At 46.9% G+C, this 22,090-nt stretch overlaps 1 protein-coding gene across 6 annotated transcripts; it reads right to left on the bottom strand.

Moving 5' to 3' along the window:
- Positions 1–1,923: 1,923 nt before the first annotated feature.
- mphosph8 (M-phase phosphoprotein 8) lies at positions 1,924–22,059 on the bottom strand. Of its 6 annotated transcripts, XM_076137857.1 has the most exons (14): positions 21,641–22,059; positions 20,112–20,273; positions 17,193–18,260; positions 16,970–17,066; positions 16,551–16,796; positions 16,176–16,298; positions 15,315–15,403; positions 5,609–5,749; positions 4,867–4,953; positions 4,511–4,665; positions 4,193–4,344; positions 3,820–3,944; positions 3,637–3,720; positions 1,924–3,253 (listed from the first exon to the last, which is right to left on the bottom strand). In XM_076137857.1, exons 1-14 carry the CDS (start codon positions 21,734–21,736, stop codon positions 3,197–3,199), a joined length of 2,682 nt encoding a protein of 893 aa, XP_075993972.1. In that variant the 5' UTR covers positions 21,737–22,059; the 3' UTR covers positions 1,924–3,196. The 6 variants fall into 6 exon arrangements, with proteins under 6 accessions (XP_075993972.1, XP_075993971.1, XP_075993969.1 ...); XM_076137856.1 differs by lacking the exons at positions 1,924–3,253; positions 3,637–3,720; positions 3,820–3,944; ... (2 more) ...; positions 4,867–4,953; positions 5,609–5,749 and adding exons at positions 6,717–10,927; positions 11,072–11,362; positions 11,492–11,560; positions 13,088–13,376; XM_076137854.1 differs by lacking the exons at positions 1,924–3,253; positions 3,637–3,720; positions 3,820–3,944; ... (2 more) ...; positions 4,867–4,953; positions 5,609–5,749 and adding exons at positions 6,717–10,927; positions 11,072–11,362; positions 11,492–13,376.
- Positions 22,060–22,090: the final 31 nt, after the last annotated feature.

Below are 22,090 nucleotides of genomic sequence, written 5' to 3'. Positions count from 1 at the left end.
TGGCGGCCCAGAGCTGCAGGTTCACTGGTTTAGAGGAAGGGCACATTTATTATTATGCTTGTTTATGTGATAGTTTGATTTCAGAGGCAAGATATTGATGGGAAGAATGGGGTTATTTTGAAACCTTTTAACGGATTATGTCACATTTTGCACAACTGTAGTGTGGTGATTATACATTTGCGTAGTGTGTATATTGTTATGTTATACTTCTAAAAAATAAATGTTTTACTATTCAACCGGTGTGTGATTATTTGTGAGACTCGTCCAAATAATTTAATTGCCACTGACTTTATCATTCTGTACAGCTGATAAATATAAGAGATCATTTCCACATGTACCTAAATGTGTCTTAGATTAATGTTCTTCATTCGTATGTATTTAGCATTAATAATAAATAAACGTGGTGTTTTAGTCTGATCTCACTCCGTATACTCTGTATTTTTGTATTGTGTCACCTGTTTTTACGTCTCGTTCAATGGAGCTCGTTGAATTGAAAATGTTATCACGTTCTGTAACCACGCATGTGAGGCGGAGTGAGACCTCTGCTCTTCGCTGCTCTTTGACGGAATCTTTTCCTTTTCGTATGTTTTTTCCGCCGCGCAGGCGCACTTAACTCAATCAACGACAGCATGGTTGGCAATTAAACGACCCTATTGGAGTGGAAAAAGATCAAACTGTGACGGCAAGTCATCTCATCTCCCTTCACCTGTGGGTTACAAATGGAGTAAACAAGAGGAAGCTTCAGGCAAAAGTGTCAACCAGGCTGTGGTGAAGTACAAAACCCGGATCCAATCAGAATCCACCATCCAGGTTGAGAGAGTTCATGTTGTCCAATACGTCATTTCATCTGAAAACACATAAAACACGAACTGTGCTGTCACACACGTGCTTTCCTCTCCACAGCGGCACGGGAATATTATGTATCCTTATATATGAGAGCGATGTTTCCTCAGGCGCCATGAGGTCCTAACACATGGAAGAATGAGCTCCACAACTCTTTCACAACCACCTAGGAAACGACACCGCGATAACCCGGTGCTTTATCTCACAGATGCCACGCAAAAAGTCAAACAGAACTGAACACCACGTCTCAATGTGGAAGAGAAGGTGCGTTCAAGTATCGGTGAACAAAACATGCTCACCGGAACAACAGCAGGAACCGAGACCGCTCCCTACAACCATCCGGGACAGGACCAGAGGGCGGGACGCTTCATTTACTAATCAACCAAACTAATCGAGTTTTATTTGTTTTCCTACATGGATAAAAGTCAAAAAGTCAAATCGTGTATCACATCAAATAATAAATAATGAACATAGTAAAGTGAAGTTATGTTGATGTCACTCCATGCTGGTAAAGAAGAAACAAACAGCCTGGGTTCAAATCCCACTGTGGCCTCGGTCCCTCCTGTGTGCGTTCCTCCTCAGACGTGCTCTTGGTGTGTGCGTGTGTGTGTGTGTGTGTGTGTGTGTGTGGGCTCCACTGAGATCCCTGTGTTCCCCACCAGAGGATCGCGCTCCTGCAGTGCCTCTGGTGGAGAAGGTATTGATGGAGATGGGAGACGGTTTGTCCTCTAAAGGCAGCCGTCATCAGATGAGAGATGAGGTGAGCTGGGGGCTGAAGTTCATTAATGTGCAGGAGGAGACCACTGTGTGATCCTCTCAGAATACTCACAGTTCAGACATCTCCATGGGTGGAGTTACTGTATGTAGCTCCTGCACCTTCAACCATACAGCCGCATAACGGAGAGAGAAGCTGGCGAGTGGGCGGAGCTCTAAAATCCTTGAGACATTTGGACGGATTCTAATCAGGTGAAGGCATCTGAAGGAGAGAAGTTCTGCCTGAAGAACCCAGAGAGAGTCTGGATCACAGCGGGTCCTCTCCCCCCTGAACAGAACCTCCTCTGATGTCTGCTGGAGTTTGAGTGATGAGAGACCAGCAGACTAAATGAAAAAAACATGGCTACATCTTTTATTTAGGACAGAGAGACTCAGGGTGAGCGGAGAGCAGCTGCGGGGTCCATCAAAGCCTCCACACACTCAGGGAGGAGACGCCCTCCGTCTGCACGGTTACAGGCACGCCCAAACCTCCTTTATACCTCCATCGAGACCACCAACAGACAGACAGACAGCACGCACCTGGACATGACTGGTTAGGTAAAGGCAAGTGGAGTCATATTCTGTCCATGAGTCCCACTGGCACGTTTGCTTTAATCAGCACACATCATGGCAGTACTGAGTCTCAGTGACTGGTGAGCGGTGTTAAAGGTCATCTGATCGGTATCATGTGACCCCTCGGCTTTATGCTAACACTGCCGTGTAGCTGTACGTTCAAGCTACATAACCCTAAAGATGTGTGTGCTGGGTCCAGCCTCATGAATATTCATCAGCTGGCCTCAGGCTCAGCCGGAGAAGTCTAACCCCCCTGAGAGCCCCCTGATTGGCTGAGCAGAGACTCAGGAAATACTACAAACACTCAAAAGTTCACGCATTGTTATGAGAAACAAGGACAGAAGTAGGACATTGTTTTGTTGTGCGATCCCCAATTCCCCTGGATAACCTACCAAAAGAGAGCTGGCCTCAGGTAACCAAGGCAACAAACCAGCGACTACCAAGCTTTTCAGTTTAAAAGCCTTTATAGCAAAAAAGCAGACGAGTCTAACGCGTCACATTAAAGTAAACAACATTGTGCTGTACAACCTAAAGCGTCCCACACAGTCCGGCATCCAGTCAGGACTGCATATGTACAGAAACATAAATAAAAATGCACAAATGATTATTAACAGCAACTCAGGAAATGCAGGAGAGGCCAGAGGAGCACAGATCTGAGCTGTGTGCGCCTGGAGAAGCTCATGTCCACAAGGAAGAGGATCACAGCAGAAACAGAAGAGTAAAGTGGTGGATCAGAGTGTGAATGTGTGTGTAGACGTGCCGAGCGAGGCTGTGGAGCTGCAGAGTCTCACACCGCAACTCATTCCATTTCCCCTTAAAGGGTGGGACGCAGGATGAACGTCGCCAGCGTCCGTTTGTACAAACTTCAAAAGAGAAAGACAGAAACTAACCTGGACTGTACCACATTCAAAAGGTAGGTGCGTTTATTCCTGTTTAGAGTAAACCAGGCCCTCTAGTGGCCAGAGCAGGGGCTGCTGCTGCTGCTGCTGGAGCCAGGTGTGTGTGTGTGTGTGTGTGTGTGTGTTGGTCATACGAGGTGTGACCCTTGACCCTGGACTCTGTAGGCACCGATGAGAAGTTTGACCTGAAGGATCGAGGAACAGCAAAGGTTAGACAACTTTGATTATACATCAACGCCACAAACACAAAGTGATGAGTGTGAGGCTCTTCATCACCGACACACTGTTTCTGTGATCAATCATCCAATCAATCAGTCATCTACTTTCTTTGAGCCATCATTGATATCTAACAGCTTCATTACAGCTGCATCGGTCTGCACTAAGACAAAACCAGTGAGAAGTAAGAACAGAGGGTCGCAGAACAATGTCTCCTAGCAACAGTCACCGTCTGGTTTGCTGAGATGATACAAGAATTTACAGCAAATACAAATAACATCATTGTGTTCACTCCTCAGGTCAAGATTACGATCATCGTGTGTGTGTGTGTGTGTGTGTGTGTGTGTGTCACCTTGGCCTGTGGCGAGTCGGCCAGATGGATGTAGAGTTTGTTCATGCCTGGGCCTGGACTGAAGGAGTAGATGAAGTGACAGTCCTGAAAATCCCAACACAGACACAAGAGCATGAGTAAGAACACGACCACATCATCATCATCATCATCATCATCATCGTGGTGTTTCTGTCAAGGACCAACCGGGAAGATGGGGAGCTGGAAGTTATCGTTGAGCACCACAGCCTGAACGCTGCAGGGGCCACAGAGCCTGGCTGTGATCTCACTCAGGAAGTTAGCGTGGAAGATGAAGAGGAGGATGCCTGTGCCTGGAGGAGGAACAATGGGATGAGAGAGAGAGAGAAAGAGAGAGAGAGAGAGAGAGAGAGAGAGAGAGAGAGAGAGAGAGAGATGAAAGCTTCATGTTTCCATCCACATGAAGAACATTTTTGGATTGACTGCCTTTCCATCAAAAACACAGATGATAAACATGAATGTGTGTGTGTGTGTGTGTGTGTGTGTGTGTGTGTGTGTGAGTGAGAGAGAGTGTGTGTGAGTGTGTGTGTGAGTGTCCTACCCTCGGGCAGTGGCTGTGACTTGTAGCCAAACTCCATGGAGAAGTGCGGCCCCTCACACAGCCTGTGGCACGCCATGGGGAAGACGGGCTCCAGCAGCAGCAGGCGGGACTCAAAGTACGCACGGATGGCGTCCTCAGCCACACTGGTCAACCTGCGTCAGACAGACAGGGGTACAGACAGGGGGACAGACAGGGGGACAGACAGGGGGACACGCGTGTGGGTTTGTATGAGTTGTACGTATTTGTGTTTGGAACAGATGATGAAGAGAGTTGGCTGTTGTGGCGTTGTTATAGCGACGAGCTGCGGCCCACACTCACGTGCTGGTGTGGTTCTTCATGAGGTCGCACACCACCAGGCTGTTGAGCTTGGCGGCGTAGTAGATGGCCGTATTCTTGTGCTTGGACAGTATGTTGCAGTCGGCCCCGTACTCCAGCAGGAGGCGCACTACGTCGGCGTTCCCCCTCTTACACGCCTGCAGCCGAGGAGAGGAGGAGGAGGGAACACATTTGTCACGCATAATACAATGGAAATGAATGTCACAGGTTTAAAGCTCAGGAAATGCTCTGAACGCTGCTGCACGTCTGTCTGTGACTCCTCCCACTCCATGACCTGTGACTCCACCCCCTGCTGCTGTGTGTGTGTGTGTGTGTGTGTGGTGCCACAGTAGTTTCACCTTCATCAGCGCCGTCTCCCCGGCCAGCGTCTGGGCGTTGACGGAGGATCCGGCCTCCAGCAGCAGAGCGACCGTCGTCAAGAAATTCTGGAGGAAGATGGAGAGAAAACCCAACATGAGAGCGGCGCCCCTAACAACAGGATGGAACCTGCGCTCTGTTGGTTCTTGTTGCTGGGCTCCAAGCTGAACTTTTGTCTTTTCTATCTTTGCCCGATGCTTGAAGTAACGTTGGTAGAACAAGTGTATTCTGCCCGTTTCTATGGTGATGTGTCTGCATCAGTGTGCTCTAATCAGGGCTGCCTCGCCCAGATATCAAAGCTGTGGCTGCACAGGGGGGGAGAGAGAGAGAGAGAGAGAGAGAGAGAGAGAGAGAGAGAGAGAGAGAGAGAGAGAGAGAGAGAGAGAGAGAGAGAGAGAGAGAGAGAGAGAGAGAGAGAGAGAGAGAGAGAGAGAGAGAGAGAGAGAGAGAGAGAGAGAGAGAGAGAGAGAGAGAGAGAGACCAGCATTGTGACCAGGACTCCAGCGAGCGCCTGCCAGGTCGCACCAGAACAGGAAATCACAAGACCACGTCTCATAGCAACCATCAGTCTGCTGGTCTAAGATGATGTTCATTATGTGTCTCAGCTTCCAGCTCATTTAAGAACATTGGTCTGTGCTGCATAACAGCCCAGCAGTAACAAAGGTTGAAAGAAGGTCATATTGGTGGACTGGCCCTTTAAGAGACGTGTGGTGGCTCTGTTACCTTTTCGGCGGCGTGCATCAGGGCGGTGGTGCCGTTCTTCTGCCGCCCGTTCACCTTCACTCCTTTCTTTATGAACTGCCTGAGGATGTCATCCTGCCCCCCCGCTGCTGCCAGCATGCACAGGGACATCCCACTGGCATCCTGAGGGCCGACACACACAGTCAACACACACACCCTACACAACCGCCGCTGCTTAATGAACGGACAGACAGACGGAGGAAGGAGAGACTCCAACATTTAATCAAACATGGCGTCACTTTGTCGCAGAGGCCACAGGAAGGATTTCAATAATAATGACATCATCTTCTGCATCACTGTGCACACTGAGTGAGGTTGTTTGCGTTACTCCCCCTCTCTTATATCTGCCTCTGTTCTCATAGGCTAACTGCATCGGGCCTGAGCTGGAATAGCATGTACACTAGCTGGTGATGTCATCATGTTACAGAGGTGAAGGACCAATCAGAAGAAAGCTTCAGGGCCCCTTAGGACCCCTGGGTTTGGTCTGACTGGACGCTTTCCTACGCAGCACTGAACGTCTGAAGGATTCAATCAACGGACGGATCAAAGACTTCAGGAGGATTTACTGAGATGAAGAACTTCTAGAGATTTGCCTCCAAAATTCTCCCCACTTTGCATCGCAAGATTAATTTCTAGCTAAATATATAAAACTCTGTGGAAGGTACTTCAAGATTGAATTGTAATTTTGTTTCTAGAGCAGAGAGAGGAAGAGAGAGACAGAGAGGGAGAGGGAGAGGAGGGAAGGGAGCAAGAGAGACAGAGAGGAGAGGAGAGGAAGGAGAGAGAGAGAGAGAGGGAGAGAGAGAGGAGGGAAGGGAGCGAGAGAGACAGAGAGGAGAGGAAGGAGAGAGAGAGACAGAGAGGGAGAGAGAGAGGAGGGAAGGGAGCGAGAGAGACAGAGAGGAGAGGAGAGGAAGGAGAGAGAGAGGGGAGAGAGAAACAGTTTCTAATTAAACAGACTTTGCTGTGACATCTGGTTGGAGCTAAGCGCCTTCAGCAGAAGTTCAGATTCTAATTTGTCTCAATCTAAGTTTAGCTTGTAAGGTAAACGTAGCGACTGCATCGATCTTTACAAAACAAAAATCTAAGATTCAAGCCAAGCAGCATTTTATTGTCTAAGCAGAGGCTGTACACTTTATACAAGACATGAAGAACAGTGAGAGGAAGAGACGTGATTCCAGGATGAAGAGCGACACACACACACACACACACACACAAACACACACACACACACACACAGTGCTTATACAAGCACAAATTGAAACAAGCTATCTACAGAAACAAACTTTGAAACAACAGACAGCAGAGAAAGTATCTGAATGATCCTATATCATTTCTAAAACTTCAACAGATTATTATTGACATAATTTCTAATTATTGGAGCTGTTTCAGGAGTGAAAGGACTTCACAGAACGCAACAACTACATCCCTTACACGTGTGAGTCTGTCCTGGGCAGGTAAGGAAGACAACACGAAGGACGCAACTTCCAATGGTCTTAGAGCAAAGACCTGTGAATGTTCTTTCACTCCATATCAAACGTATCTGCATAGACTGACGGACGGACGGATCTTTGCTGCAATTGAGGCAAAAATGCAGCTAACCTGTACGAGGACAGAGTTCAAAGGGTTCAGTCACCAGGTGAGCAGGTGCACATGGAGGTGGCTTCTTCTAACCTCAACATGTTTGAGCCATGTTACAGTAGCATGATCTTGAACTGTTCCTCAGTAAGCTTCTGTTGAGTTTGGCTGATTTCAATTTAGAACTATGATGCAAGTCTCTTGGCTGAAAACATGCAATTCCTACAGCATGTTAGCCTGATGGACCAGGTCCAGAGTCTCCTCAGGTAATGACCCTCTGTGGCTTTATGTTACATTATCGAGTTTCACGTCCGGTTGCTTTGCCACATAAACAAACTGTGCCATGGCCGTCTAGAGCTCTATGAAGAAAAGCTTGTTAAGGACTAACATTCACTCCACGATCACAGATATGAGAGTACCGCCGTCCGGATTTAGGCAACACCACAACACGACCAGCTCTGTAGGCCCTGAGGCGTGCAGTGAGAAGAACTAAACCCTCCAACAAACCCCCAGGACAAGGCCAACTGCGTCTATAGGATGGAGGACCAGGTTGGATGTACCAGCGAGTGTTCAACACAACAATACTCATGTTAACATGCATGCACATGTACCACTTTAATGGTCAGTGAAATACAACAGGATTTGGCGGTGAGGTGTACATGGTCTTGTGTTAACAGCCTGAGACCAACATGCCCGTATGAAACATCAAATGTGGGTTGGACCTGAGACCAGCAGTCTGAAACACAAGGCTTCTGTGTGAAATGGGTGAAGGGTCAAACCTGCTGCTGCTGACAGCACTGTGCTATGGGAGGGGTGGTTGCTTCATTTAACACATTAAGGGTTAACAAGTTAGAGGGATCAGACAAATCATGGTTCAATGAACAAGTTTTGTTGTTTACCACGTAAACATGCTAACACGTGTGTCATGAGGAGCATCTCAGGCTCATCACTAAGAACTATGATTTTTAAGAGCTTTAAGGAAAATAACATTTTACATTTTTGATTTATGGAGGAGTAACTCTCATTCGCAATCAGATATTTTAGGGAACATTTGTTTGTAGTAACTTTAGATAGGTCAGGTAGTTTAAAATGTCTAGTCTAAATAAGAATGTCTCATGCTGCAGAAGTTTTTATCCACACTGCAATGGCAAAGTGCAAAGGTCAGCGCGCTGGTGTGGATGCTTAGCATCTCCTATAGAGCTACACCAGAGCAGCACATGATGAGTTTCTAAAAGTGCTCCCAGCATGTTTCCGTTAACATGGCAGAGAGCACAAAGGTCTACAGCAAACAAGTCACAAATCAACACAGCATGGAGCATTAGAGTCAGATATGCAGCTCGTAAAACCTTTCAACTAAATAATGAAATGCTGATTTTGGGGCATTCTGACCTCAGACACAACAGGAAAATACAATAAAAGGCTGAAGTGTTCTCAACAAATGCTGTGTAGTGAAACATTAATACAACAAATCTCTATAGAAAGAAGGTTTCAAACACATGTAGATAATGAACACATCAGCAAGCTCAAAGACAAACAAGGCTTCAGTGAGAAGTTTACACATTTAGCTCCTAACTCTAGAACATCAGGAAGGAAGGTTCACCATCACAGCTGAGGGGATCAGCAGTGTGGGCTACTGGCTACAGCAGGATTATAATACACTCGGGTCCAACACTCAGGGTTTATGTGGAGCAAATCTACGTAACTATAGTTTGGAGGGAGAGCTACGCATTTAGATTTGTGTGTTGTTAAATAAAATACAAAGAAATGATACTGAAACAGCACAGGCAGTACGAAGGCCACCTAAGTATGAGCCAGAGCAGCAGAAACCCCTCTGGAAGTGAACAGACACTGAGGTCACTGTGGCTAAGTGCAGGGTGGGAAACAAACGTGTTGATCCACTTTCACAAATTGCACAGATATTATGTTAGTTTGTCAAAGTGAGTGTGGGTGGTGGCTCCCCCATGGTGTCCCCCCTCCCTGGTGGCCCCTCCTCAGGGCCACAGGCAGGCTGCAGTCCCACCCTGGCAGAGGGAGGGTTGGGTTTACAAAATCACAAATCCAGACACAACCATTCTGATTATATATATATATATATATATAGATCTATATATGTATATATCACGATTTTTACAAATCAACTATTACAAATTCATCTAACTACATCTAATATCTATTTTTTCTGAACCAAAGCTACAGATGTGGTTGTCTGCACCTAAATGTGTTTGTGTTCATGCAAATACACAAAGGGCTTAGGTGAGTGGGCCTCATTCTGAGGATTTCAGGATCCGTCACATCAAGGACCACGGGCCATTCTCTTCACTGTGTAGAGTCTCAATGGCCACTGGTTCCTCCACAGTGAGTGAATCAATGTTACATTATGAAAGGGTTATAGAGTAACACTCTGACACATTGTCCCTCACTGTTCTTCCATGTTCCTGACCAGTCTTTACAGGGACAGATAGACGGGACCGTCCCACTCCGTGTTGGAGCTCAGAGTCTCTGGTTCTTGTCCTCCGCTGCGTCTGGAGGTTGTCACACCGCCTCGTCTCTTCATGGACTGAATACAGTTGTGTACATAATATTTGACTTCCCTCCATGTCCTCCGACTTAAGGCGGGTTCAGCAGCTAAACACGCATCGCAGTCTTTTTTGCCGGGCACTTTCACAAGTTTATAGAAGTCGCCTAGCTGACGCCTCACAGCAGCTTGTTCCTCCTCATTCCACAACCTCTTGGGTCTCTTCTGAGTCTTGCCAGATTGCTTGGCTGCGCTCCCTGCAGAAGACATTGGCGTGCCTTCCTGTACCGCCAGCGATCTGTCAGGAACAATGGACGTGTGCATTGTTGGGACAACCTGTGCGGTCGCAGGAGGTCCAGGGGCGCCCGTGGGGTATGCTAGTGTACTTGAATGGTTCAGAGGTGTAAATGAAGACATAATAGGCCTACTCGTGTCATCAAGTGGCGAGAACGGAGGGATGGGTTGTGTACTAGGAGCGTTCAATGGTGTGAATGTAGGAATCAATGGGCTAGTTGGGGCATTAAGTGCATTCAAAGTAGGAATCATTGGTGTAGTGTTCTGTGGCGGGTACATAGGGGGGAGCGGCATACTGCTGTTGTGAGTATACACGCAAGACATTGGTAAGATTCCAGTGTTTTCCGTTGTGTATGTGGGCGGCATTAGTGCACTTGTAGTATTTTGTGGACTAAATGTGGGAACCACTTGTGTATCAGTAGCGTTAAGTGGTGTGAAAGTGGAAATCAATGGTTGACTTGTAAGGACCATATTGGTACTGGTAGAGCACATGGGCGTGTAACCTGATGTCATCTCTTCTGGGAATGTCCCTATCGAAGGTGTTGACAAAAAGTTTTCTCCCAAGACAGTCGCTGGTTCTGTGGTCATAATACAGGCCGTGTTCACATCCACCAGATCAGTCTTTGGGGTTCGGAATTCACCTCTGGGATTCTTGGGCTTCAGAGTACCGATATTGGTGTCCGAACTGTGTTGATAGTATTTCTTTCGTAATGTCTGTAGTGTGTTATGTACGTAATTTTTGACATCTGTCCAAGATCTTCCGAGAAGATCGGGCTCAGCCGCTATACATGCGTTGCAGTCTTTTTTACCCGGAACTTTCATTCTGTCAATGAAGCCACTTAAGCAACGTTTCACTGCCGCCTGTTCCTTCTCACTCCAAGCTTTTCTCTTTGCAGGGGTCTTTGGGCTAGTGCCTGAAAAGAGGAATAATGTAGAGAAATGGAATCAGGGCTGCACAAAACACCTCATATCTACCCAAGGAAGCTACTACTTACACCAGGAAACAGGAATCAAAGAATGTTTGAGAAATGATGGATAGTATAGTAAATGATACGCACCCTCTTCTGAAGTGCTGGGAAGCGCTGAAGATGGTGTCCGGTCCATCTTGAGCAGTTGCTTGCTCACGTCCTCCAACGCTGGTGGGTTTTCTGACAGTCTGTAACACTCCTGACTGCTTCTCCCCACCAGTTTGGCCACTTTATCCAATTCATGTTCACCAAGACTCATTAGTTGCCAGCAACTGGCAATCTGCTCTCTTAATGGTGTCGACAGAAGAGCATCTGGGTTTCTAACGCCACATTCCATTGCAGATCTTTTGAAACAATCCAATCCTCTGATAAACGACGAGCCTTCAGTTCGTGCAAACAGATAAGGGTTAGTTTTTGACACACCGGCCTGTTCTCGATTTTCAATGAGCAAGTCAATTCCCCAAACCATGCTTTCTGTCAGCAGAACCAACATATTCCTTCCATACTGACCTTCCAGTTCCAACATGGTGAAATTGTCACCAAGGTCCAGCTCCAATTTTGTGCTTTTCCTTATTTGATCTGTAGAAAGAACAAACGTTCCCTTACTCTTTCTCTTAGTGAAAGTTTGCAAAAGCATTCGACCAATATTCCCTACCCTTCCTCTGTTAAACAGACACACATCTGCTAGCGTGGCCTCGCTGAGCTTCTTCCACGTGGACAAACTTGGACTTTGTTTTATCTCCTTCTTTGCTTCATCGCCTTCCTTTTTGATAAATTTGTGGAGCTTTACTAAATCATCTGTCACAGTTGAATTGTCTATTTCCACTTTCTTGACCTCTTGCCTTAGAGAGGCCGCTAGAGCTCTCCGAGAAAAACGAGAATTCCATTTAGTATCAAGAAGCTGGATGAACTTTCTGACTTCAGTCTCCGTTTCACTGTCTTCCGTCATGCGACTCTCCCCAAAAGCTATTTCTGCCGCTCGTTTCAAAGAGTAGCCAATCTTTGAGATAAGGGAGATAGTTTTAAACCTACTGGTGCTTGGGTCATAACCACTGACTTTTTTGGTCCCTTCCACAGCTAAACTGAATCTGGAAGGCAGACATATCTCCTGCAGATATTGCACACTATGGTCAAGCTCATTGACGGCAAGCACAAATCTACCCAACTCCCTCATCTTTTGTGCGATGTAAGCGAACTGAGACTTGTCGTGGTCGTGCTTAGCTGACAGAGCGTTGCCGTATTTGCAAATGAGAGGGTCGTTTCTAATGTGGCGTGAGATGTCGTCTTGGTGCATGATGTGGATGATCTCCTCGCAGCCTCCGGTTAAGAACTCTGACATTGGCAGCAGTCGAGAGGCGGCGCTGTGGACTCGACCTCGTCTCCTCTCACCGGTGTTAAGATCCCCCTTCCTGGCTCTACATGACCGCTCATGTCGCCATAAATCAGTTTTGCGGTAAAAAGCATAGCAGTGCTGGCAAGGCAGAAAATCACGGACAGATATGGCAGGATTGTTTACCTGTTTCTTTGTCACAATCTCCCCCTCTCCACTTCTGAGAACCCTGCAGTTGTGTTCATAATCACCTCTATTGCGAATTTGATCAAGCAGCGTCTGTCTGATTTTGGAGCCTTTAGGAAAGTGAATTGCGTGGGCAACATCGGTTTCCTCTGCATGCTTTCTTCCCAAGTGCTTAGCGATTTGGGTGAAACCCATTTGGCAATATAAACAGAAGTGCTTTTTACCAGATTCTCTTCTGTCATTCTCCTCTGCACTAGGCGGCGTGACCAGCACCTTCTTGCAGGTTCGCAAACTCATTCGTGTTGGTTGTTTCCTTTCCACAGATTTCTTGCAGCGGCCAGATTGCATTTTCGCGACGTCCTTCGACTCGGACTCTGACTGACCGTGATCTGTGCTATGTGAGTGACAGGACGCCATGTCCTCTGCCTCCTCACTTGAGTCATTCCCTTCCTCAGAGGAGCTGTGTTCATTACTGCCCATTTGTTTTGTGCTGTCGTCTTCCCTTGCAAGCGCCATTTCTGCATTAATGCTTTGACTTGAATGTTTCAACTTCAAACTCATTTCACTTGACAAACCAATTTCTGTGTCACCTGATGCCTTGTCTTCCATTCCTGGCCCCGGGTCTTCTTCTCCTGGACCTCCCTGCTCAGAAGCCGAGAAGCAAGCTGTGTTCTGATATTCATTTATGTCCTTTCCAGCTGTTTGGCTGTTTTGAAACTCCTCCACTGTCTTCTCAGTGACTGTGCTGTCTTTCAATGTACATTCTTCATTTCTTCTACAGTCAAGGATGGAAGTCAACCTAAGAGCTTCACTCGAACATCTCTCTTCAATCAAGTTCCTCTCTCCTTCAAATGATTTCTTCTCCTCAATAGTACATGCCTGTAAGAGAATAAGTATATGTAAGACTGACAGTCAAACCCGACTCCATCAATTCTTTGATTGTGTTAGCTTAAAGACACTTGTTAGGAAAACGCAGAGACAAAACTAAAACCTGGTTGGCAGTTTGACTGGTCAATGGTGGCCTATTGTCGAAAATAATTTAAACGCGTTTTGATCGCCACGAAACGCAACAGCACGTTGGAGACGCCACGACAAAGTTCAGGCTCATTCGAGCACAAGCTACTTAGCCCAAAACACCCTGACTCCTCTCCAATCAGCAGGACAAAAACCACATGTAACCCATTCAAGAACAGTTAATGGCTTTATTGGATCAGGCAGCGACTACAACGTTTGTTCATGTCTGACCAAGGGTATGTTGTCATGGGATGTTGGGTGAAATGCTGCATGGATACAACAGAGTAGAGACCAAAGCTACACCTACTTCAATGATCTCAACAAAAACATTGAATAACATCATGATTTTACGTTGGATGTCATATGCTAAAGATGCGTGCTTAGCAGAAGGGTGCAAACGTATCAAACTGGTGCTTTAAAACAATACAACACTCTTCTGTTAAGAGTCCAGGACCAGGCCACATACAAAGGCAAAGCATGAGAGGTCTGAGTAAAGGTGAGCCAGGTGTCAGCTAGCTCTCTCTCTCTTTGTTCATTAAACAAAACAGAACATAGGTTTCCTAACAACATGAGAGCTACTGGCACATTCTCTACTATGATGAGGAGGATGATTCATGTTCTGAAAGCATGTATGTACCTGCATCACAGTGTTCTTCTGGTCTTCTCCAGCTGCTTGTTACGTCGGCTGTGCTCTTCTTTGACTTGCTTGCTCACACGTCTCTCTCAAACAAACCCTTGGAAAAGTAACACCAAAGTACAATTACACATTAATTATTAATTAAGAAAATGTTCAGCCTATAGAAGCGCTGTTGCATCGACCTTGAATGTTTGTTCTATTAAATACATCAAATTTCAGCACTGAAGTCCTATTTGACTGTAGACTCGGAGCTAGACGACGTGTACAGGCACTGAATATAAACAGCTGTAAGAGCGACTTTGGCTTTGTAAGAATGTAGCCAAAGTACACACCGTCTTATTCAAACACCATTTAGCAGAATCCAACTTATCTGTACACGATTCTCTTAAAACTACACATCATCTGTTTACACAATTATTTACTCAAACACCGTGCTTGAAACTTTACTATTACCACAGCTACTTCTTCAAAATCAGGGTGTTCAGTACCAGTTTACAGAAACAATGACGTCATTGGAAGACGCTCTCACCTGAGTTTGGAGTCCAGAAAAATGTCTTGCGGTGCAGAAGTGAAGGTATGCGTGAAGCAGCCGGCGGGTTGAGATCTTGAGGCGGCGTTTTCCTTGTCGGCTGGTTCAGTTTGTTTCCACAACCTTCCAAATGTCCAACAGGCGCATCTCTTAAAACTATCAGGCCTTTGCTGCGTCCTATTTCTAGTCCCGTTCAGCTAAATGAGCCACTTATGCCCGAGCACGACTGCTACCGAGTTTGATCTAAGCGCACAAAGTAAGTGAAGCATAAGGAAAGCTATATGGTTAATTTCTTCTTAAGTTGTTAATAAAATGACGACTAGTTTATAATATATATTTGTATCTATTTAAGAGCATCGTATTCATTCCTTTTGTCTGTCTCCGTGTCGTCTTTGACCGATAAAGCACCATGTTTCATTATTCAACCCACAAAAAGTGATTAACAACCACTCACACACAACACAGAACAGAGGCAGCCAAGGTGCAGGGCCATCGTTTGTCAAATATACTTTTGTCTGGAATTTTAAACCGTAAAGAAACCATTTTAAGAAGGCATTTTCATTATTTCCTCACAGAAGCAAAGTGCTCTGCTAATCACAGCCAGGTGCTGTGGGACCCTAGGTGGGCTGGGACTTGCCTCTTGGTCCAGGTTGTAGTCCTCTTTGGAGTTGAGCGCTAGTTTCACAGCCATGTAATCTCCATTCTTCACTGCTTCCCGCAACTCACCTGAAACGAAAAGGGGAAGCAATGAAAGGGAATAAGGGAAGATCAACCCTGTATGACAGCTAACATCACTGTGCACTTCAATAACAGATCAAGCCTCTGCTTCTGTTTGCCTCCAGGTGGAAGGGAAACTTGATTGACTTTTGAGGCACTGCACAGGGAGGTGGAGCATCATTGAGAGGGGATGTGTGTGTGACACTTCTCCTGGTGTGTGTTTGTGATACTTTAGCCCAAGGTCATCACAGCAGGAAGTGATGAAGCCTGGCAGTGTCGTAGAGGAACAAACAGGTTGACGGAGGAAAAGGCTGATTTCACCTCTTCCAAACTCCACAACAGGTGTGTGTGTGTGTGTGTGAGTGAGTATGTGGGACGAAGCATTCTGAGCAAAGCCGCTACCCATCACCCCTGACCCCAGCCCTACCCATCATGCTGCTCATTTCCTTGACCCCTGACCTTTGTTAATGATTACTGAGACAGCCAGGCTGACAGGGAACAGGGACACAGAGACGTTTTCCAACATGGTCTCAAAGTGACATCATTCATGTCAGCAACAACCATGACATCATTCATTATGGCAGCATTAACCATGACATCATTCATGATGAGGACGATGTCATGTTTCCCCCCTCTCCACTACTATAATTTGCGTTTGTGTTTCTTGTAAATAAAATGCAGCATAAGAACGTTAAAGACTTGACCTTTGACCTTTGTCCTTTGTACATGTCAGACCCCTGAACAACGTTTGGAGGCATGGCGCCCGTGTGGAAGTACGTACTGGGTGAAAGCGGTGGACCAGAGAGCATCTCATCCTCTCCGTTGAGATGTTTCTGAAAGTCGTCCAGAGACAGCCAGTCCAGGTTGATGTCCATGCCCAGACTCAGAGTGGTTTGGCCCTTATCTGTGAGAAGATCCAGCAGAGGGAGAGGAACACCTTCACATCAAACTTCCTCTACATACTGCTAGTCAGAAGAAACAACTCTCTGGATTAAGAGAGTGTAACCCCCCCCCCCCCCCCCAGTCCAAACAGTCAGATGTATTGATGTCTACATCTGAGTCTCTGGATTCTCCTCTGCCTCTGAATCTAATCCCCATTTCCTTGACCCCAGTCCCACCTGTCTACAGAACCCTTGGCTGAAGGTAAATACTGCACCTTCTAACGGGTCCTGGCTGTCCAGATTGTCCTCGCATCCCATGAAGACTCTGGGCTCGCTGTCCTCCCTCTTCTTCTTCCTGTCGTCTGTTGGGGTTCTCCTCTCCCAGCCGGAGCGCTGAGCGTCCTCTGGCCTTTCCCTCCGCTCCCGGGAATCCTCTGCGGACTTCAGCTTTGGCGTGGATTCCTCCCCTTCCCTCTCGTCGCTGTCCAGGCTGAAGCCATAGCTCTGTCCAGGTTTGGAGGCTAGAGGAACAGAACAAACAGCATACAGGCTTTCAGGTCTGCAGGGCACAAAGGGGAGAGATGGAACCTAAGCAGAGCTCTTGAGGCCCTGGAGTGAGGACGGGTGGCCAGGACCGTCCACTGGAGCTCCTGAGGAGAGGAGGAGGAGCAAGCATGGTGTGTGAGGTTCTTACCGTCTGACTGCTTGGTCCTCTCCCCCTTTTCAGACTCCGATCTCTGAGCGGGAGAATCTTTGGTTGCCTTGGTAACCTTCTCGACTTTCCCTGCCACCTAACGTTGAGGGAAAAAGAAGAAAACTAAATAATCAGACAATACCTTTCTTTAAACATAACTTCTGTACTTGAACCGATCTTACACCAAAGCTTCACCTGACTCGTTCCCTGCACACGAGCGTACCTTTGTGGGTTTGCTGCTGCTCTTCTCGGCGGGGGGCTGGTGGACGGCCTGACGGCGGGGGGCGCGGTCCTTCGCCTCACAGTTCAACAAGAACTTCTCAAACAAACTAGTGGAGCCTTTGGCCTCCTTGGGCCCCACCACCTCCTCTTTAGGCCCCTCCTCCTCTTTACCCTTGGTGCTGCTGGCTGCTGTGATGGAAGAGGAGGAGGAGGAGGAGGAGGCAGAGGAAGATGGGACTCTGGGCGGAGCCGAGGCGTTTTCCTGGCCTTTGCTTTTGGCCTTCTTGTTTGCTATGGAGCTGTCACTGGAGTCTGAGGACATGGGGGCCGTCTCTCTCTTGGCCTTGGAGGTGAGGCTCTTGAGTTTCTGCAGGCTGCTCTCTTTCTGCTGGACTGTGGTCTCAGACTTTTTGATCTTTTTGTCAGGGAAGATGTCCTTTGCTCCCTGCAACTTTACTTCCCACTTTCCCTTTATTTGTTTCAACTTGTCCTCTAACTGTCCCTTATCCACAGACTTGAGAGCCGTCTCCATTGCTGCAGTGTCTTCAGCGTGGGACTCTGATGGTCCGTCACTCAGCTCTTCTTCCAGCGGGGCAGTGGCCTCGTCTTCAGATGAATCCATCTTCTGTTCTTTCCTCACTTTCTTTTTCTTTGAGCCCTCTCCTTTGTCTTTCTTGTGCTTGCCTTTGTCTTTTCCTTTGTCCTTCTTGTGTTTCTTAGAGACAGGCTCATCATTCTCCTCTTCAGAGTCGATCAATCGTTTAGCCGATTCTACCTTCCTCTCTTTGGGAGATGAGGGTGGAGACGGAGCTCTCTCTTCCTCTCCATCCGTCTCTGGTGCAGGCAGAGGCCTGAACTCATCTTTCAACTTGCCTTGCTGCTGCTGCTGCTGCTGCTGCTGCTGCTGCTGCTGCTTCTTCTTCTTCTTCTCTTTTGAAGTAGCTTCCTCGTCTTCTTCCCGTATTTTCTTCTTCTTTTTCTTCTTGACGGGCGGCTCATTTGGATGCTCTTTGTCGCTGTCGCTCTCTGAGTCGGCATCAAACACGTCACTCTTCATTGGCAGCAGCTTCTAGCACAAAGGGACAAGAGGGAATGTGTGATTGGAGAATTAATCAATCTACAATAACCTCTGAATTCAGTTATTATATCTAATCAAACTTAAATCAAATGATCAATTCAATCAGTGTCTGATGTTGGCTCATCACTTCTTATCTTACCTATCATTGTATCATGTATTGTTTTTATGTTGGTTGAGTCCATTGAGTGACCTCTGTGTATGTTAATGTGCTATACAAATACATTTGCCTTGCCTTGCCTAACAAACACACATGGAAACCAAATCAAACAGAACACAACATCCTGACTGTTGAGCAGCACACTGCATCGAGTCCCACAGTGTTGTGGCGACTATGTCCACCCTCAGAACCTCTCAAACCTCTTTTCCAATGACACTCAACATTGCTGAGCACTGTACATCCCCACATGAGTCCAGACAGACTCACAACACTGCAGCAGTCTGGTCCCTTTAGGACAAACGGGACAAAACCTAATGACAAACTAATATTTTAACCTGAAAATGTGAAACAAGCATTATTAAATACCAGAATCTAAACTAAAATGTATATACAAAATATATAGTATATACACCAAATGAGATCACAATCTCTCCTCTGTGTGCCAGATACAGTCACAGCCTCTCTCGGCCTCCAGAGGAGCTGCCCTCAAACACTAAAGAGTTACATGTGTATCCTGAGTGGACTCCAGTGAAACACAGAGCCAGTCTCCCCGCTGAACAGGCCTGTGCTTGATGTACTGACCGGGCCTCGTCTTTGCCTTTGATGCCACCATGCGTTCACCTTCCAGATGGCTGATAAGGATGTGTCAGAGTAAAGGGGCTTTATCTTGAATTCTCCTCACCAGCCTGAGGGTGACTTAGATGCTGAGCTCAGCAAGTCTTTTTTTGACATGACGGAGCCTTCAGCAGGGCCATATGAATGACAAGAGCAGGAGAGGAGATCCTGTCAGAGAGCGTGATGTCCTGGAACACTTCTCTCATCCACTCCACTGGTGTGTTGAGGAGATCATCAGTACAGAATCGCAACACTGGACTGCTGTGGCCCAGACTCAGCCTCAGTGGTGCAAAGGCCACAACACCCAACTCACCCACTTTGTGATACAGTATCACAATGTATCCATGTAAACTATGCACCGGCCAAATGCCAGATGCCAAGAGGCCAGATGCCAGTTTATACAAGAAGAAACTCCACTGCAGGCATCAGGCTCACCTTCACAAGTCACACAACTGACTACAGGCCGACACGATCCATGTGTTGATAGCCCAGAGCAGCTGCTCTTGCTAAGTTGCAGAACATTAATACAGAGATGATTGACCTCTGAACTGGAGGTGCCAGTTGTGCTCTCAGAGATGCTGTGCTGAAAATAACAGCGCGGCTCTCAATCTGTACTCTGCACGAGGGCAGAGGAAGAGGAGGGAGAGGAACTGCTGCTGGAGAAGCTGCACGGCTTTGTCCCATAAATGAACAGACAATATTTAGATGTTAAGATACTTTTATGTGAAAGTATAAAGAGTACTATAAATCCTTAGTTGTGTTATCAGACCTGGTAGGATAATGATAACTTCATGTTTGATGTTATTTTCATAACAGGAGCCGGTTTATTGCATGGCAGAGTTTGTCCAATCAAAACTGCACATACACACACACACACACACACACACACACACACACACACACTGTTAGGGTTCACTACTAACACTGAATTAAACCATTTACATCTAAGTAAGGAAAAGCATAAACTCATTGTTAGACCTGCTATAAGCATGCAGCTAACAGTGAGTTACCCTGAGTTCTGTCCTACATCAGCACTGTCCTCAGTGCTGCTGACTGGGACAGAGTCTTACCGTGGGCTTCTTGGCTTCTGCTTCTCTCTTGGCCTTGGCCTCAGCCTGGGCCCTCTTAAAAGCCAACAGGACCTCCCGACAATCCTCCAAATGGGCCTCTGGCTCCCAGGTGTCATCGTCAGAGCAGTAGTTCTTCCAGCGCACCCTGTAGAGCACCTCTCCCTGAGAGCAGAGAGACGACAGGAAGCTGTAAGCTCACCTCCAGCAAAATGTGAGTTGGACATATATGGATAGATTGAATACTTTTGTGATCAGAGTATGAAGAGACTTCAACAGGTGAGGAGTTTGATACCTGCCGCTTTCTACTATACTAACTCCAATATTTATATTTATCCAACATTAATGTGTGTTAATATAAAACAACATGGAGACAACACAGAATAGTGTAAGTGTATAATAATTACATAAATGTCAATATTTAAGTAAATGTGAATTTACAAGGAATTACAGCCATTATGGTGTCTTACAAATTAAATACATACAATAAAATGATTACATTATCCCACAATGGTTCCATTCAGGAATCCAGGAGGAACGTTTAGCTTTCAGTGTGAGGTTCTATTCATGTGCAGGAGGAGAAAGAGCAGGTGGCTGTGACAGCGTTGCTGCTGAAGAGACAACGCTCCAGCAGACAGCAGTGAGGAGGGAATTCATCCTAAACAATGAAGTCACCTTCAACAAAGTAGTCACGTGTTATGTTTATCATTTAGTTGATCAAAGAATAACTTTTAGTATCTTGCTGCCCAATCAGCTGTAAAATGGAATGTTTGGACAAATGTTAATATAGAACTGAAGGATTGAAGTTTCATTGTATCATTTGCCAGCTGGTGAGGTTAAGTTGCTCTCTGTCCTTGTGTTTGTTGTGATTACACAATGTTGTGACTTCTTTATACCAATGATCATAAATGAGCCTGATGCAGAGCTGCAGTCAGGCTCAGGATGATCATTTAACACAAGCAGAGGATTGATTGATTGATTGATTGATTGATTGGCCGTCTTCAGCAATGAGGCTGTACACACACACGCGCGCGCTAGTTGTTGGCTGATAAACGCAGAATAGTCGCTCAAAGACTTTTCAAGAAGCGCAGCTACATGCTAACTGTAGCGCAGAGAGTGAGACGGTGTAGCGGCGTTATACACACCGTTATCCAGTGTTACACACTGTTTTACACACAGTTACACACACTGTTACACCCTGTTTCACGGTTTAGTTTATCAGGTTCCATGTCGCCGCGGCACGCTGATCATGAACCCGCGGAAGAAACGTTCTCCTCCTCGGCCTGAGCGCTTAGCACGTAAACAACGCTGCCTACTGCCCCGCCGTGACTAAACACGGTCACATGTAATAACACGGAGACAAAGACACACGCAGGGACCTCTCGTGTGTTCATTAATTAAAGTTTCAAAATGGCGAAATAAAGCAAAGTGTTGCGAAAGCCACGAAAGTGACGTTTGCCTGCTAGCTGCCAGCTAAAGCCAGCCAGACAGGCAGCTAACGCTACTTAGCACCGTAAGCTATCCTTCTTCACCTCCTCCACTCGCATGTCGATGATCCGCTCCACCTCGTACACGTCCTCCTCCTCCTGCTCGCTGTCCGGGAGGTCCATTCTCTCAGGTTCGGTCATGGCTGCAGGTTCGTGTCGGTGTGTTCGTGCCCCGGCCCTCTCGCTGTCTCGCTGCTGTGGCGCTGCGGCAGGCGGGGATTGGGCTTCTTCGCTCCGCCAGCTACCGCCCGCTACATCCACGGCCCGGTCCCTAATGGCGGACCTCCCCCGAGCCCAGGCTGCGGTGACGAAAGACAGCTCGGTCCAGCGGCCTTCTGGATCGGATTCTGAGCTTTTAGGGTGAAATGTTCCGTCCCAGGAGCGCCCCTGTGATGTCCTGCTCACCTGTCCTCTGTCCCACAGGTGCTCTGTCCGTCCGTCCGTCCGTCCGTCCGGCTACCTGTCCGTCTGTCCGCTCACTCTCTATACATCCCG

The sequence above is a fragment of the Genypterus blacodes genome, unplaced genomic scaffold (assembly GCF_046128005.1).
Source record: "Genypterus blacodes isolate CSIRO-AG114 ecotype Tasmania unplaced genomic scaffold, CSIRO-AGI_Gbla_v1 ptg000337l_1, whole genome shotgun sequence".
In the NCBI taxonomy this organism is placed as follows: domain Eukaryota; kingdom Metazoa; phylum Chordata; class Actinopteri; order Ophidiiformes; family Ophidiidae; genus Genypterus; species Genypterus blacodes.
This window is presented reverse-complemented; position numbering and strand designations above follow the sequence as displayed.

Coding starts and splice junctions, on each gene's coding strand:
- mphosph8 (XM_076137852.1), bottom strand. CDS start 21,736: ATGACCGAACCTGAGAGAATGGACCTCCCGGACAGCGAGCAGGAGGAG. Junction 18,261..20,111: donor CAGAAGCCAAGAAGCCCACG/GTAAGACTCTGT, acceptor CCTTTGTGCTAG/AAGCTGCTGCCAATGAAGAG. Junction 13,377..15,314: donor ACTACAACCTGGACCAAGAG/GCAAGTCCCAGC, acceptor ATTCTCTTACAG/GCATGTACTATTGAGGAGAA.